Here is a 16902-nt window from a genome sequence, read left to right as displayed (position 1 = left end):
TTTATTCCTGTTACTTTCTGTTTTCGGCATTCATCAATATTGGAATAACAGTGTATAGGTCAGCAACCTATAGTTTACTGCATCACTATCTACAGATGACCCCAATTATCCAGCTCCTTTACAGATATTGGCTTCCAACATCAAAAGGTCTATAAACATAAAACCAGCTTCTCCAGCAGTATAACGTCCAGAGCACCTGGGAATACATGATAGAAGGCTCTATATATATTCTCTGACATTTCTCCATCTATCAATTTTGTATTGGCCCCACTTTATACTAGATGGAGCAACACTAAATGACGGTTGAGCGAACAAAATTTGATTTGTATGACCTATGACTGAATATGATCTTCGGAAAGTACTCGTATGATCTGTAAGACACGAAAACAACCGAAACCTACAAAACTTATCTATTTATCAGTGACACACGTTTGAACAACTTATATTTGGTAGCTAAACTTTCTTCGTTTCAGTGGAAAGTACGTATAACGTTACCTTTGCAGTGTAATACACAAAGTTTTCGTTCCTTACACAGAATGTCCTTTCTAATTCTATCTATGCATTTTCCCACTTGCTGTCTTAAGGCGACAGCCATAGATCTAACAAGGAAGACAGGAGACAGGAAATGAGATGACCTTTTCTGGGACCTTTGACCTAACTTCCTGCCATGTTGACAATCATGTATCTCTATAAAGTGATAACTCCTCTCTGCTTGAGCATGTTTCATATGTTTTTCATGAGTATGGTGTAGCAAGGATGGGCTAAAATTAACCGGAAGTTAAATATGAGTTACCGCACGTTTCAAATTAGCTTTAGACTAGTACTATGTCTCCGAAGTCAATAACACAAATTTTTGACCCATTTGCAGCAACTCGACAATGCATTGGCTATATCTTATACTATTTCTTAAAGAATATATTGTGACAAGGATGAACCGGTAGCGTAATGTGAGTTACCGCACGTTTCAAACTACATCTCGAAAGTCAACAACACAAAATTTTTGACGCATTTGCAGCCACTCGAAAACATACTGGCTATGTTTTACTGTTTTTTTTTTAAAGAATATTTTGTGACAAGGATGAACTAAACTGAACCAGCAGCGTAATGTGAGTTACCGCACGTTTCAAACTGTAGCTCGAAAGTCAACAACACAAAATTTTTGACGCATTTGCAGCCACTCGAAAACATCTGGCGTCCTGCAGAGTGCATTTTGCAGCCTTCCCGGGGCCTTTGCGTGGGTGGCCGTTCGACTTTGCCATGCATTGCTGTCAGTGCTTGAGATAGTGGAAATGAGCTGGCGAGTGGCTCTCGAGATGCGGCTGATGTAACTGTCAGAACCGGGCTGCTTCTGCGGGCGTCACTCGGCCCTAATTGCACACCCGCCCCGCTGATCATGCGATAGGGAGACGCGTAAGAGGAAAATCCACTAGCACAGGAGTCTATCACTTAGTATTTACGGAGTACTAGTACTAGTAGTTGCAGGTACGGCAGTCTATAGATATAGTGCAAAGAATGGTGGAACTACATCAGAAATTCGATCTTAAAGCACCAGTAAATCATGTGTGGAAGTTCACTTTTTTGGTATGTTTACGTGATATTTAAGCACGTCTTTAAATCGCTTTACAACATGCGTAAAGGATCTGTTTTGTCACTTTTTAACATGCTTTGCGTAATATTTAAGCAAATTCTTAAAGCACCAGTAAATCATGTGTGGAGTTTCCATTTTTCGTATGTTTACGTGATATTTAAGCACGTCTTTAAATCGCTTTACAACATGCGTAAAGGATCTGTTTTGTCACTTTTAACTTGCTTTACGTAATATTTAAGCAAATTCTGATTGAAACTAAATCTAAAGCTTTCCTTCCATCGACTATCGCTTCGTCGCATCCTACACTTCATAAAATTCGGAATCTATTGTATAAATCATGCGTAAAGGATCAGTTATTTTTCAGTCGACTGAAAAGACGCAACATTTACGAACACTTTAAGGCATGCATAAATATCGCACTTTATGCAGTGGCAATGACCTTACATACACCCTACCAAGTGCACTTAGTTGATCCAACGTCTGGGCCAAATTTTAGTAGGTCTTCTTCAGCACTGATGTTAAAGATTTTACACGTTCTACGCTAGACTCGGCGTCGCCATCCGGCCATTTTCAATGCGCGAGGAAGACCCGTAAACCTGCACACTTTACAAGATTTGGAAGCTAAAGTAAGATCCTTACTTAACCTCCTTAACTCAGAAAGCTTTTAGACGTCGAAATGTAGTGCAGAGTTGTCCTATTACTCAGGGTACTCTACTTGTCTTTCTTTGACTTGCAAATTAACATCTAGTTGGCGTTTCTTGAATGTATAAACGTTAGACACTTTTCTTGCAAAGTTTAAAGACACTCGATGTAATTTCAGGGTGGCAATACTGAATATACATGGATTTTTAAGTCACTTTCAATGGTCATTTTCTAAATTTATTAAGTTTAATTAATCCTATCACATAGCAAACTGATATCTGTGAGGAAAATTCGGAAATTCGTTGCTTGTTTCCTATCGTAGGCTGGATCTGCCTATTTATGGGTGGTACTCAAAAATAAGGATGACGAAAATGTGCCAAGAAATAGCAGTAAATTTCAATATCAGACAGATTTCAAGCAAACTGATTCTGGATTAATCTATATATCTACATTTTTGATATGATATTAATTCCATATTTGCGTCGTATAACCGGTAAATCACCTTTAGGTACCCTCCAAGCAGAGTTTTAGGCTTAGACTTTAGAAGAATTTATAGGTATTTTTGTTGGGCTCACATAAAAATAAACAGAGTATGATAATAAATTGATTCAATTAATTCCACTGCAGCGAGGGAAAATAAGTAAGGAAATTGAGACGGAAATGTTAATTATTGACGGAAATTGCCCAGATATAGGCAATTTCCTTATGTTAATTGATGCTGTTGAGTATGATTAGTGTTTCCTGGATTCGCAAACTTCCTTGAGGGTAAGTTCCATGTCCTTGGTGCTGATTGGACAATCTATTCCAGAAAGAATGTTCCGTGTCCTTTGTGCTGATTGGACAATCTGTTCTTTAGGAAAAGTTTCCTGTCCTTGGTGATGAATGGACAATACTGTATGTTCTTGAAAGAGGGTTCCGTGTCCTTTATGCTGATTGGACAATCTGTTCTTTAGGAAAAGTTTCCTGTCCTTGGTGCTGATTGGACAATCTGTTATTGAAAGAATGCTCCGTGTCCTTTGATCTGATTGGACAATCTGTTTTGAGGGAAGGTTCCCTGTCCTTGGTGCTGATTGGACAATCTGTTCTTAAAGGAAGGCTCTTATGATTCGAGAAAACAGTAGCCTGTTTCGTATCTGGTTTTATGGTGGCACCAAAAATAAAGAGACTCCTCGAGACGCATTTTTCGGCAAATTTAAATGAATGAAGTATAAAATGATGACAAGAATGTACTGAGAAATAACGATAACAGCATATGTCAATATCAGCCAGATTTCGAATTTCTCATCCGGAATATGTTCCTGTTTTGTTTTGTCGCCCTAAAATTGCATTGAATGCCTTTAATATACAGATAAGTCTTATATATCAAAGTTACGAGCGTCCCTACATATCATGGCATCTCTAATCTTTTATACGGCAACCATAATAGTAGGAAAATAATTGATTTTTTCCATATTCCCAGTATGAGGAGTGAGAATAAGATAGGGCGTACTACACCCATCTTTTTACAACGTTATGCATCAAGCGTAGTTTCTAATGTTGATTCCTAAAAAAGATTACGCTGTTTATTAACACCCCAAGGGACTCATATCTGTTCCTTCATGCTGAGATTTTACAACGATATTATGGTGGAAATACCGGCTGTTTTACAGGCAACTAATTCTGGTGATGACACTGAAATAGGAGGCAGATCCTTTTTATAGTGATGCCATAACTCAGTAGTACGTTAAAGGAACTGGATATTTGCCGTTGTCAACAAAGAAAGAGTCTGTAGGACACAAACCTCCCCATAATACCCATTGGGCCATGTTGATTTGATTATATGGATGACATCCTCTGGGAGCCCCAAAACTGATGCGAGCGTGCGAATAAAAAGAAAGTTTGTCCAAAAAAAGTAGTTGCATTCATCATGAAATCTACGTGGTCATGAAGGTTGAACAAATGACACAAAGTATAGTATGACGCAGTCATTTCTTTACAGTTTCGTCTTTTCGTTTGATTTTGGCATTCTATGACATTGGTATCGTTTTCAGCTATTCTTTTTGCAACTTACTGTATATATTTTCTTATTTTGCAACTGTTTTGTACGATTTACAGTGTGGTTGAAAACTTTTTTTAAACGGCCGAAAATTCATGCGCGCGCGGATGTCATCCATATAACATGGCTAATAGCCTCGGCGTTTTCCAATGCTACAATGTAAACGTTCTATCGGTCAGTGACCTAATATTTTGACTGTGCTTCAAGCTTCTACCGCCTACTTCTGTCGTCTACCCACCCTCTATACCGTGGCTGTATTTCCGGTAGTGCTTGTGTAATGGTGTTTTAATGGTGCAGAAGTGTTTGTGCTTCAATCAATAGCACAACTCAAGAAGCTCTTAGTCTTAATGGATTTCTATGAAAGCTCGTATTTGGTTAGGTCTTGACCTATCAAGGAAAAGATTATCATAACCCTATAGAGGTTTTCGTTTGAGATTTTTCTGTCCTTATTAGTAAGTAGATTTTCCATATCATTAAGTATTACTTATTAATGAATTAATAACTATGTACATGTGTATGGAGGTTTTCTTTATGTGCGTTACTTGTGTGTTAGAGGTTGTTTGACTACAGGAGAGTCACAGGAAGTGAGGGGGGATGGTGTAACCGCAGATTGACAGGAAGGTCAAATTGGAGGTCAAAATGGCCACCGAAGGTTTACGTTCACTCCCAGGCGCACTATAATTGCAGTGTTGACAGGAAATTCAGGGGGACTTTTCCGGATCCAAAAGCCGGGACGTTTGCCTGATAAACGAAAGAAGGGCTGACATTCTGATGTTATTTTTGTATCGTCCCAAAAAAAGTTCCGAAGTGTATTTTTAGTTGTCCAAGCCTGCATTTTAGTGGTCAGTGGACCACCTCTAATTTCGAGCCCTTCGTATTACGCCCGGGGGGGGGGGAGTTATATTGCCATTATTGGCTATAAATATACAGATACAGATACAGTGAAAGACTCGACAATACAAAAAATCTACACAGTTTAGGAATCTTGCTTTATTTTACCATCTTGTTGCTTTCAGTGGTCTATTGTCTTCGATTTACAATCAGCAGGCACGTCCATGAAAAAAAATTAGTTTCTGTATTATAGCCGTAGGATGGATGCCAAAAAAGGTTATTCTGAATTAACCTCTCACAATGACCATCTGGTATCCATTTGCAGTGTTTAAAGTCCAGCCACTGTTAATGAATACTAATTCTATCCCCACTTAACTCTTAAACAAGCTGGCAGAATCTGGCCACTGTTAGAGAATGCTAATTCTATCCTCTTAGTAACCTTGGCTGAGGTACTAGTGGGCTATACACGTCACGCGGACTGCCTCTTCTATGGGTAAGTGGAAAAACCGGTACCGGCCGTATGTGCACATTACGGTACGGTCCTTACCGTGTACCCCATTGTCATCGCAACAATGCCTCTTAGCATCTTGGTAAATTATATTTCATGACTAAAATGACTAGTATATAATTTCCTCATGATATAAACGGCAATGTACTTCTTAACTAGGATAAAAATTGTACAAGGGAGTAGGGCCAAGAGGGTAAGTTTTTTCAGTAGCATTTGTGTGTTTGTTTGTTTGTTTGTTTGTTTGTTTGTTTGTGAACAAAATAACTCGATAAGGTTCGTGTGTCATGCATGTGTTGATATTTAGTAAATGAATACATTGTATGTCTTGACAAGTTTTATTTTAGTGGACATTCATTGTTTTAAACGCTGTGAGCTTGTATATTTACTGATCTGACGACATCATGGTAGCGAATTCGGCGAAATTGATCTACAAGAGAGAAAACAATAGACTTTAATGAATGCAATACAGTACAGTCAAACCTGCCTAAAGCGGCCACCCAGGGGATCGGAACGGTCGCGTTGGACACATGGTCACCTTAAAGAGGTTCGACTCACAACACGAGTGCGGCATAATTATTTCAAGTCAAATACTCTAATATACATATTTTCTATTGCCTCGCATACTTAGAAATACAAAATCAAATCATATACCATTGCTACGAGAGAGCGGAAAATATTTTGTGTTCACTGAAAATAGAAGGGCGAGAAATATTTTGCATTTGCTAGCAAATGTTTTGACCTCTGACCGCTGACCTATTACCTTTCCATCCCCGTCCATGTCGGCCAATCGGACCATGTTCTCCACGTCCTCGTCTGTCAGCTGTTCACCCAGACACGTCATCACATGACGTAACTCCTCCGCACCCAGATAGCCATCGCCATTCTTAGGGACACACAAACAAGACATCACAGATCTCATACCTCGAGCTCCGTCAGATATTTTGACTTTTTATGTTTACCGAAGGAAAACATATTGTTTTTGCTCAGTTTCTTCCTCTTCTTCTTCTCCAAACAGTGACCTATGACCTGACCAATGGCATGATTTGTTGACGTCTGTCACCATGGTGACTGGTGTTGGGTTACATAATGTTGCAATTTCATGGTCTGCTCAGCTCCTGTCACGATATACTATTAGTAGTACATGTATGTGAATGTGTTTGAGGAAGAATTAACAGAGCAGACCATATGTCCCAAGGTAAACATTATGCATTTGCTTTGCAAATGTTACTTCTCTAGTTGTGATTTTTTTTGTTCAATTATTATTTTGAAGTTTGGCAATTTTGTGCAGTGCCTCTTCCTCTCAGCCAGTTGGTAGACGATGTTGACCTCTAATCGACCTCACTTCCTCACAGAGAGACTATTCTGACCACCTATTTGACCTTCTTGTCAGTCTTTGGTTACACCATCCCCCCTCACTTCCTGTGACTTAACTGAATTCAAATTTACAAATGCTCAGGCACGGTTCTTGGTAGTCTACGCATCCAGAACCGTGCCTGGGGCAAACCTTCGTCCTTGGATACGCGGAGATTATCCAGAACCGTGCCTGATCCTAACTTTAACATATTCACGCATAGAATTACATAGGTGTGGTCCTGTATACAATAGTGACCGTGTATGTGAACATAATGTCTAACCTTCCTTACCGTGTCAAATAGCATAAATGCTTCACTGATGACGTCAGAAGCGTCTGTCTCCTCCTTTCTTTTCTGCATCATGGTGAGAAATTCCCGGAAGTCGATCTTTTCGCACATGCGCAGGTCGGCTCTCTCAAGTAGATCCTTGTATGACAAAAAAAATCAAAGATTTCATGCCTCCGTAAAAACTTTTTTGTGTGAATTTCTTGTTTTTTCTTTTTGTTATTGTTAATTACTTTTGTCTATGCGCTTTCCCACTGGCAATTAGACATGCTTATAGCAGGAATTTGAAGTCAACAAATGAAATAAACTTTTCTGGAACCTTTAAACTAGCCGTCGTCAGTACACTTCTCTCCGACGCTTTCCAGTACTTTTCCCAGCCGCTCCACAGTGACAGTACAACAACGACCTCTGCCGATATTACCCAAATTGCAAGTTGTGAGAGCTGAGTGATTCAACGAAACGTACGTATTTACCGTGAGCTCGTCATTAGTACACTTCTCTCCGACGCTTTCCAGTACTTTTCCCAGCCGGTCCACAGTGACAGTACCGGTACTGTCGGTACTGTCCTGGTACACAGAGAATGCCTCCCTGTACTCCGCTATCTGCTCAGCGCTAAGATCAAATATTTCTTCTGCAACACCAAGAAAACAATAATAATAGAAGACCATATACATGTAGAAATCTTTATCTTGCTTGCCTGGTGTATGACAGACGGCCATCGAAACTTCGGGTGTTGTTAAACAAGTGATTGTGAATAAAGATCTTCACCTCTATATTAAATCATTGACTATGAAAAATAAATAAAACGGAATGTACCTAACTTCTCTTCTGACTTCTCACGAGCATTTATCGGCGGCAGGACTTTCTTTGCCGTTTTCCACATTTTCTGTTTACTTCATTTTTTGTTTACTACAATGTACTAACAATGACGTTGGAGGGTTATTTCAACCTACCATGGCATTTCTGTTGTCATAATCCGGTAATTGTTTGTTTTCATTGAGACGTTTTTATTCAGTAATTATATATGATAATAAGAGCCCATTCTAGAGCATTTGTAAATTCCTAATGTTCTGGAACACATAAAAAAATGAGTACCTTTCACAACTGTACAAAAACGACTCCTACCGGTTTGTATACAAACGACATTTATACAAACTCACTCCAATAAACAAAATATTACCAACAGCCTGGTCGCTAACACTGGACTATGTATGCTACATCATGTACATTCGTTTCAAACTCATTTATTCAACAATTGCATTGACACACATAATTGCTGCACGGAAAGTTTCATATTAAACTGGACTAAATGATGAGTTGAACATACCAAATGTTGCTATAGTTAGGAAATGATTTAGACACTAATGCAAATTACACTGTAGGTTGTTTTATACTATTTCTACCTATCGACTTCCATCTAAACTCGAATATACAGCTCGCTTTCCGCAGGGTCGCTCCGTTTGCTTCGTACCAAAGTTCGTCCATTTTTCTCGTCAATTCCAGACAGTCTGGAATGTTGTCCAGCGGAACTTCCCGGCACCTCAGACCGCATTCCTTGGAATGTTGATAGATGTATTGTTTCAGTTTAGTGCGTCTCTCTCTGTGCGCCAACAGGAACAACGAACATGGCTGAAACATGAAGAAAATTATACGTTAACAACAAAACAGAGACGGGGGCGCCACAGACTTTCTGCAACCTATGATCCACTGCTCACGTGTGTTATCTGTGTGACGTCACGGAAGCGGTGAATTGTTCATTCCTTGACAAAGACTGGAATTGTACACTAAAAAAATTCGGTGAGTCCAATTTCTTGTGTTGGAAATTACAGTTTAAACTTGCTGTATAACAAAACATAATATTTACTGACTGCTCTGTTTTTGCGACGCATATAGTGCTAGCCCAATGGTGTACAAATGTATATTTTACGTGTATAGGAACTCTCATAGTTTTAAAGTATTGTACCACGTGCCATATGCATATGTGCCATACACTAGAAATTCTCCCAGTGATTGTAAAAGTTCATTCCTTTTCCAAACTAGACACACACTCTTGTATTAGTAAGGTTAGCCTTAAGCTTATAAAATTGCAGTTATGTACCAGTATGCCATGCTTTTTACCCTGCATAATTGTTGCGCAATTAAGTTATAATTTCATGACCAATACTTGACTAACGGACAGAGTTTAAGTTAGTAAAAATGTACTACTAGTACTAGTATTTAACCACCCGTAAATTTAATGAAAAGAATACGAAAATGATACCGAACCGGAACAGTTAACGAGTGTTTAAACAGTGGGTTTCATGCCGTTCTTTTGAACGCAAATGTTTTTTAGCAGCCAAACATAGTCACTATCATCCTTTATACTTTTTTTGTATACAACAAACGTACAAATTCAGCAGCAGCCATGTAAAGTCACTATGGTCGATCGTACTTTTTGTATACAGCAGCAGCCATACAAATTCAGCAGCAGTCATATAAAGTCGCTGTGGTCGTTCGTACTTTTCTGTGTAGCAGTTTTCCGACAGTCTGGAACAGTGGCTGACAGGCACCTCGTGTGTACAGCAGGTCGGACCCCACAATAAGGTCAAAGGTCCCATACGTGGCCTCAAACTTGTCCAGCCCCTCTCCCCACTTCAGGTGCGCACAGTGTGGCCTGTCTGAGGGACACAGAAGCAAGTGTACGTGGCTTCAGAGACCTCACATGTCCATGAAATATTTACACCTTTTGTATATGTTTTGATGTTGTATGATGTTCTAATATGCCACTACTTCGTGAACTATAAATTATAGAGCATTGGTTTTACTTTGTGGATTTTTTTAAAGCAGATCGTCTAGGTCTGAGCGCCCCTCCCCCAACGTGTTTACTGAAACATCCCTTACAGGACGAGCAGGACGTATGGTAACCTGTTCAATGGAAATGAATTGTCCCTTTCTATGCGGCGGGAGATCAACCATTGTAACATAGGGGGTTCAGTGGATCTCTGATACAATGAATCAACTCTGTTGTATACATTATCCAATAATAAAACAGCGTTATCGGTATCAAAATATCTGTAAAATCAATTCTAAAAGGTGAGGTACAGACAAGAAAAGGTTGCTCTTTTTCAAGCTTGCTCCCTCCCCCAACAATAAAATGTAGCATCCCATACGAAAAATGCAGTCTAACTTGACAACTTCATATTGATATGTTTATATTCAAAATATGTGTGATGGAAAATTTGCTGTAATGAAATGATAATATATGACAAGATTATATGACAAAATGGTTTGATATTTGTTATAAATGTGTACGTCCATGGAATCTGCACAAACCATCGACCGGGGATGTGTCCGATTTTTTTTTTCGTTTTGATCAAGTTATTTAAGATACGCATACGTTTTTGTATGAATTCCGTATAGCTGTTAAACACAACTGACTAATTTGCATAATTAGGTAAATAAAATAGCATCTATTAAAATGAATAAAAGAAAATTCACTGTTCGCATTATACCCGTATAACAAATGGTTCGTCCCATCCTGTGAGCGCCAATCAAGTTCGAGGTTACATCCAAGAATCTTTCATTCAAAATTTTGGCGCCATTGCACCTGCAGACGAGACTGAACCTGGGGCGTCCCGTCAGAACTGAGGTAAGCATTTTCCCATTTTTACGGGGAAATACCACATTATATTCAGGATTCACCTTGTATAGTTTCTGTATATCGTTGCCAAATATCCCCCTTTGATTTTAAGATATTTGTTACACGGTTTCCCCAATACATTCACGATTTGTGATGCACGGTAGGATATACTGTAGGCTGACCTTACGTATGACGAGATTGTCGTACATTTTTCCTGTCACTGTTTCTCCCGTAAACGTTGTGTTTTCCCTCAAGTTTACCTCAGGATTTCCAGGCAAGTTGCTTCGGAATGTAGTTGAGTCACTTTGAGCTTTTTTCATCCGTGAAAAATTGAGAAAATTGTACCACGGCCCTACGTAGTGGGCTGGCGGGGGAAGAGAAGCATGACCCCGTACGCAACTTTAGCACTGCCCGGTGTGGATCCCAATCGTCAAAAGGTCGAGAAAATTGTTTATTTTTCCTCAAGTTTTCCTCCGAACTATCAGAAAAAATGTTCCAACATGTAGTAGAGTCACTTGTAGCTTTTTTTATCCGTGAAAATTTTAGAAAATTGTATCGCGGCCCTACGTAGTATTGAGGAAACTGTCAATCGGTCGTGCGTAGTTGGGCCGGCGGGATAACAGGTGCATGGTCCCGCCTACAACGCATTACTCGATCGGCGCGGATCCCGTGACCCGCTGAAGTTCATAAAACCTAATAAAAACCATTGTTTTGTGAATTTTACTTCACATTCTTGTTAATTTTGACATTTCTTCTTTGATTTTTGACGTGTTTGCTTTTTGGGCTGTCGTCGGCGCCTTCTCGTCTGACGGAGCTGTCAATCATTGTACCTGTGTAGTTGAGATAGTTTTTACGTCAATATTATGACAAGTAGTGAAGTCTTCTCACAAGTTTACCTCAGAATCGCTGGGGAAAATATTCCAGAAACTACTTTTGGCACTGTTGGCTATACTTTTCGAGACGTTTTGAGAAAAATCCGGGTCCATACCGGGTTCATCGACTGCAGCGCTCGGCTCAAACAATCGGAAGGTCCCGCCCAGGTTTTGGCATTGCCCCATACAGGGCCGGCGAAGTAGCGGTAGAATTTGCATAAAAATAATCATGTTCTCTCACATATTCCCCTCACAATCACCTTTAAATATCCTTGGCACCCAGCAGTGTGACGTTTAGATTTATTTTTGGCGAAACTTGTGTTAAAATATGAGGTAATCACTAGTTTTAAAGATTCTGACACCTGTTGCTCACTTCCAGCTCAGCAGCGCCGCCTGGCTGAACAGCAACGAACTGCAGAACCCTCCCAGATGACCAGCAGACATTTATGAACCAGAACTACATGTAAGTAAGCTATTGTCATTTCCCCACATTTTGGAGCAATTTTAAAAACTATTGATATTTATCGTGAAATTTCCTTATCATACAATATCTGCAGCCTTTACACTTCACTTAAGACACGCCCATAACCTCTTACTGTTTAAAGTAATGTTCATGTTACTGTGACAATATGTTATGTTTTTGATGCTGACATTTTTTAATTTCTTTTTTCGGACAGAATAGTTATACCAAAGGAGGGATGTCAATGATTCCTGTCTGCCCTGCTGTTGATGTAGAATAGCTTTCCTGATCCCTGCCAGCAGGTATGGTATTGTGATATTTCCAGCTTTCTTAAAAGTACTTTCTCCATGGCCTCCAGTACAAATGCTGATTCACCTACTTGATCCCATGCACCGACTTTCTGAAACAGGAGGAAAAACAAAAACCATTACATGTCGAAATCCTACTTAATATGCTGCTTCTGTTTTACTCAAGTAATAAAATTTTTGTCAAAAGGCTTTGTCTTTGCAGTATCAATCTGTGATAGGGATAAGCTTTTTGGTGTTTTTGCCTGGATAATCAAGTTTTAACAACTCTCTCTTTCCCTCTCCTTCCTTATAGATCTGCCCCTCTCTCCACTACAGATCTTCCTGTCTACTGATGTCACTTGTTTCCAGGCTACTTGAAGGGAAGCAAGCATCGAGAGGACAGCTAGAACACAAATAGGATTTGTATGATATCCTTGTCTGCTGATAATATAGAAAGGGAGGGGGGATTTGAGCCAAGCTCTACTTTGGCTTTGCTCACTAAACTTGAGATAATGTAGGGAACGTTTTGGAAAATAAAGTGCCTTGTGACAAAGACCTTAAAGAATACCTTTGCATAAAAAGGGGCTAAGGGATAGTATTTCTAGACATGTATGCTATACTAGTAGTCCTCTGGAAGAAGACCTGAATGGAAAGTCCAGAAGAAGAACAAGAAAACTCATATGGTTGTAGTTGCCAAAGCAAATGCAAGGACATGTTCAAGCATTTTGTGTAAGTTTTAATCAAGTCAGTAATAAGACTATAAGGATATATCTTGAAAGATTGAAAAAAATTAAAGCAATGAATGGAACAGTGTTATGCCTGTTACCCGACCATCTTGTAAAGAGAAGATGGAACACTGAATGAGAAATGATTCTATCCATCTATTAGTAATTAAATAGATGGAACAGTTTTAGGACTTTATCACCATCATGTAGGAGAAATGGTGGAAGTAATTTCTTTTGTCCGCCTTGTATGTGAAAAGGTGGACAAGTAACTCCTTCATCCATCTTAGTACAAAGATGGATTTTATTTTCACCGTCTTGTAAGAGAAAAGGCGGACTTAGTAATGATCCTGTGGACTGCAGCCATTCCTGAAGATGCTCACTACAAGAGACTACGACCAAGCAGGAGACCAATGCCAACTTTGAAGATTTCAATTAAAGATTATGAATAAAGATTATGAATAAGTGTTTGAATAAAGATTCTGAATAAAGAATTTGAATGCAGTCTTTGAATAAAGATTATCATTCACATTGGAATCAAAATTTGATAGAGCTTTCAAGTGCTTGAATTTGGTAAATTAAAAAGGCAGTACTTCTACATGCCTTTGACCTGCTCTCTGAGTTCACATGCACTTTGACTTTAGATCAGGAAATAAGGTGAGTTAAAAACCAAATTAGAGCAGGGACGTAGTTAGTAAAAGTGTGTGATGATTCAAAGAGCAGATCTTAGTTCACAAATTTATGGGGGTGGGTAGATGGAAGACAAGCACAAAAATTCTTGTTTTCAAAAAATTTATAAAATAAACACAAGGCACACCCTAAAATTTAGCCTAGTCAACGATCTCAAGAGGACGCCTGTTTTTATGTTAAGCCACTACCCAGATACCAGAGGTGAGCCATGTAATTAAGGACTGCATGCGTTACTAACATGTACTTTCTCTCCTCATACCGCTTAATAAAGGGGGGGTCCTTTTACAAGCCTTCTGGTATCATCTAGGGTTAGGGCCAGACAATCCTTTGTATTTTCTTTACCCCATGATGGGAAGGGAACTGGGGTCCTTGCAACAATGGGAATTCTTTTTTCTTTTGATACATCTCACACACTCTGTAAGCTGCGCTTGCGATGGAAATAAAGAATTTCAAATAAAGAAACCGTGTCTGAATTCTGTGGTGTGAGTTACTCGCGATAAGTTACAAGATAGAGCAACGACTTTTACGCGACTTTTGGAGAGACGGAGAAAACTTTTGTGGAGTGACAATGACAGGGATAGGTTTGTATCTTCCAGGTAAACATGTAAGTATAACTTTGCAACTTTTCTTACATTTTTATTTCTTTGAAGCTTTTCTAATATTTTTGTAGTTTCTTTTTTTGCAGGTTGTTAATGCAAAGATGTCTGTCTCCTGGCTACCAACAAACAGAATTGTTTCCTGGATGGATGTCTCTGCATCAAGGCTACCTGAAAATGCGGACACTGGGAACTGAAGCAGATAACAGTCTTTTTTGTTCACAAATTTTGTTAAAACTTTGCTAGAAATATATGCTAAATGATTGTTTGAAGTAGATGTCAAATGATATTGTATTAATTTGGTAGAAGAAGATACAGAAGACTTGAAGCAGCTTTCGAAAGCTGAGTATATGAAACATATTTCCTTAAAAAGCTACAATAGTAGTACAAAGCTATGTAGGCTAAGTGATATCACCATTATTACCTTCGCCAAGAAGGTTATGTTTTCAGGGGCGTTCGTGTATGTGTGTGTTTGTGTGTGTGTGTGTCTGTAAACACGATAACTTGAGAAGGCCTTGATGGATTGTCTTGATACTTGGTAGCTGGGTAGGTCTTGATGAGACCTCAAAATGATTAGATTTTGGACCCCCTAGCGGCTTGTTATGGTACTGCACCTGAACTTCCGGTTTTGATATCTCATGATCTAGACATGCTATGGTGATGAAATTTAGATGGTAGGTAGCTCTTGTGCTGGGGAAGAAGTGACGTGAGTTTAGGCCCCCTAGCGGCTTGCTCTGGAACTGCAGGGATATATTCTTGAAAATATTCAAAAGGGGATAACTCAAGAACCAGTTGACGGATCGTCGTGGTTTTTGGTATATAGGTAGCTTACGTGATGCTTAATATAATTATGTGACAATTATGCAAATATGGATGTAATTTGCATAATTTATGGGGAAATTCTATAAATCATCTGCATGCCATGATACGACAATTGAAGCTTGCGACATTGGTAATTGACAACGAGAGAAACAAGGGAAGATATTGATTATGTTAATAATGACTTAATTTGCATAATTAATGAGGAAATTTTATAATTATGTAATGATAACTGCCTGGAATTTCATACTTGTGGTATTTGAAAGTTAAATTGAGGTGAACATCATTAAACATAATTTATTCAAATCAGGACCTCATTTGCATAATTTATTAGGAAATGCTAGAATGTATTGTTTGTTAATATAAGACTGTCTTTTGGTTGAGATTATGATAAAATGATATAATTCATGAAAATTAGGTTCCTATTTTTTAAATCAGGGGGGAATAATCTAATCGATAATTTGTCAGTCATAAAGATTAACATCATTTGGCGAAGGTATGAGATCGGGGAACTCTAGTTTTGACTGACTTTGACAACAGTAAATGATAGGGGTTGATTTAAGTTTTGCAAGAGTGTGTTGCAAATGTTCAAACTTTGTTGTTTTTCTGCAGGCACATGACACTACCTGGAGGCTACTTGAAGGAGGGATGTCTTAGATGAGGATGCAGAACTGAGACACCAGAAGACAGCATCTTATTCTTTCTTTCTGTCTTCTGCTTCTGAACTTCCTGACACATATACATGGTTCTTGAACTGTGACACTCATCTACAGCATTCTAAGATTCAAACAGGTGTCCTTAGGAACAGACAGGATTTTCACTTACAGACAAAACACATCTTTTTTGCTTTCTTTCTTCTTCATCTGTGCTTTCCAGGCACCTTCATGGACAGTATGCTGGGATTTGATCCATAACCCTCAAAAACATTCAGGACTTGCACGTACAGGCAAAACACATCTTTCCTTTCCTTTCCTTTCCTTTCTTCATTCTTTATTTCTTACTACGGTATGCTGGCCATGGGATTCAAACCAGTGCTCTTAGGAACATGCAGGATTTGACCCTACAGACAAAACTCATCTTTCCTTCATTTATGTCTTTTTGTTAACTTTGATTATTCAACAGTGACCCATCTACAGGATTCTGGGATTCAAACCAGTGCCCTCAGGGACATGCAGGATTTGCACCTATGGACATAATACTTATTTCCTTTCCTTCCTTTCCTAATCTTTATGTCTTTCTTCTTAATAACTTTGATTCTTCAACAGCAACTTCCATCCACAGCATTTGAGTTCATAGCTTGTGAACATGCAGCACTGCACCTACAGGAATTAAAACTCTGTTTCTTGTCAGCGTGATATGAGATTCTGCAGAATTGAGTGTCCTATTGAACAATGCTTTGCCTTTCAGTTCATTCTCATTTTACTCCACATTACCTAGAATGCAGGGACCACCAGGAATTCAGCACCAAGGACAGGGAGGAAACTTTTCTGGGCTGTAAATATGAATATTGCTGTTTATGAATGCATTTTGCTTTTTATTTGAGGATCTAATCCATGCTCTATAGGAACTGCAGATGATGTGAGGCCAACAGAGGAG

The 16902-nt window shown here is 38.9% G+C and overlaps 1 protein-coding gene across 1 annotated transcript; it reads right to left on the bottom strand.

Moving 5' to 3' along the window:
* Positions 1-5914: 5914 nt before the first annotated feature.
* LOC109478997 (calmodulin-A-like) lies at positions 5915-8130 on the bottom strand. The gene is made up of 5 exons (XM_019780839.1): positions 8058-8130; positions 7715-7872; positions 7248-7382; positions 6365-6487; positions 5915-6031 (listed from the first exon to the last, which is right to left on the bottom strand). The coding sequence occupies exons 1-5, from the start codon at positions 8122-8124 to the stop codon at positions 5987-5989; spliced, it is 528 nt and encodes a 175-aa protein (XP_019636398.1). The 5' UTR covers positions 8125-8130; the 3' UTR covers positions 5915-5986.
* Positions 8131-16902: the final 8772 nt, after the last annotated feature.

The sequence above is a fragment of the Branchiostoma belcheri genome, unplaced genomic scaffold (genome assembly GCF_001625305.1).
Source record: "Branchiostoma belcheri isolate BF01 breed outbred unplaced genomic scaffold, Haploidv18h27 scaffold46, whole genome shotgun sequence".
NCBI classification, from domain to species: Eukaryota; Metazoa; Chordata; class Leptocardii; order Amphioxiformes; family Branchiostomatidae; genus Branchiostoma; species Branchiostoma belcheri.
The sequence above is the reverse complement of the archived record's forward strand: the minus strand, read 5'-3'. Positions and strand labels throughout refer to the sequence as shown.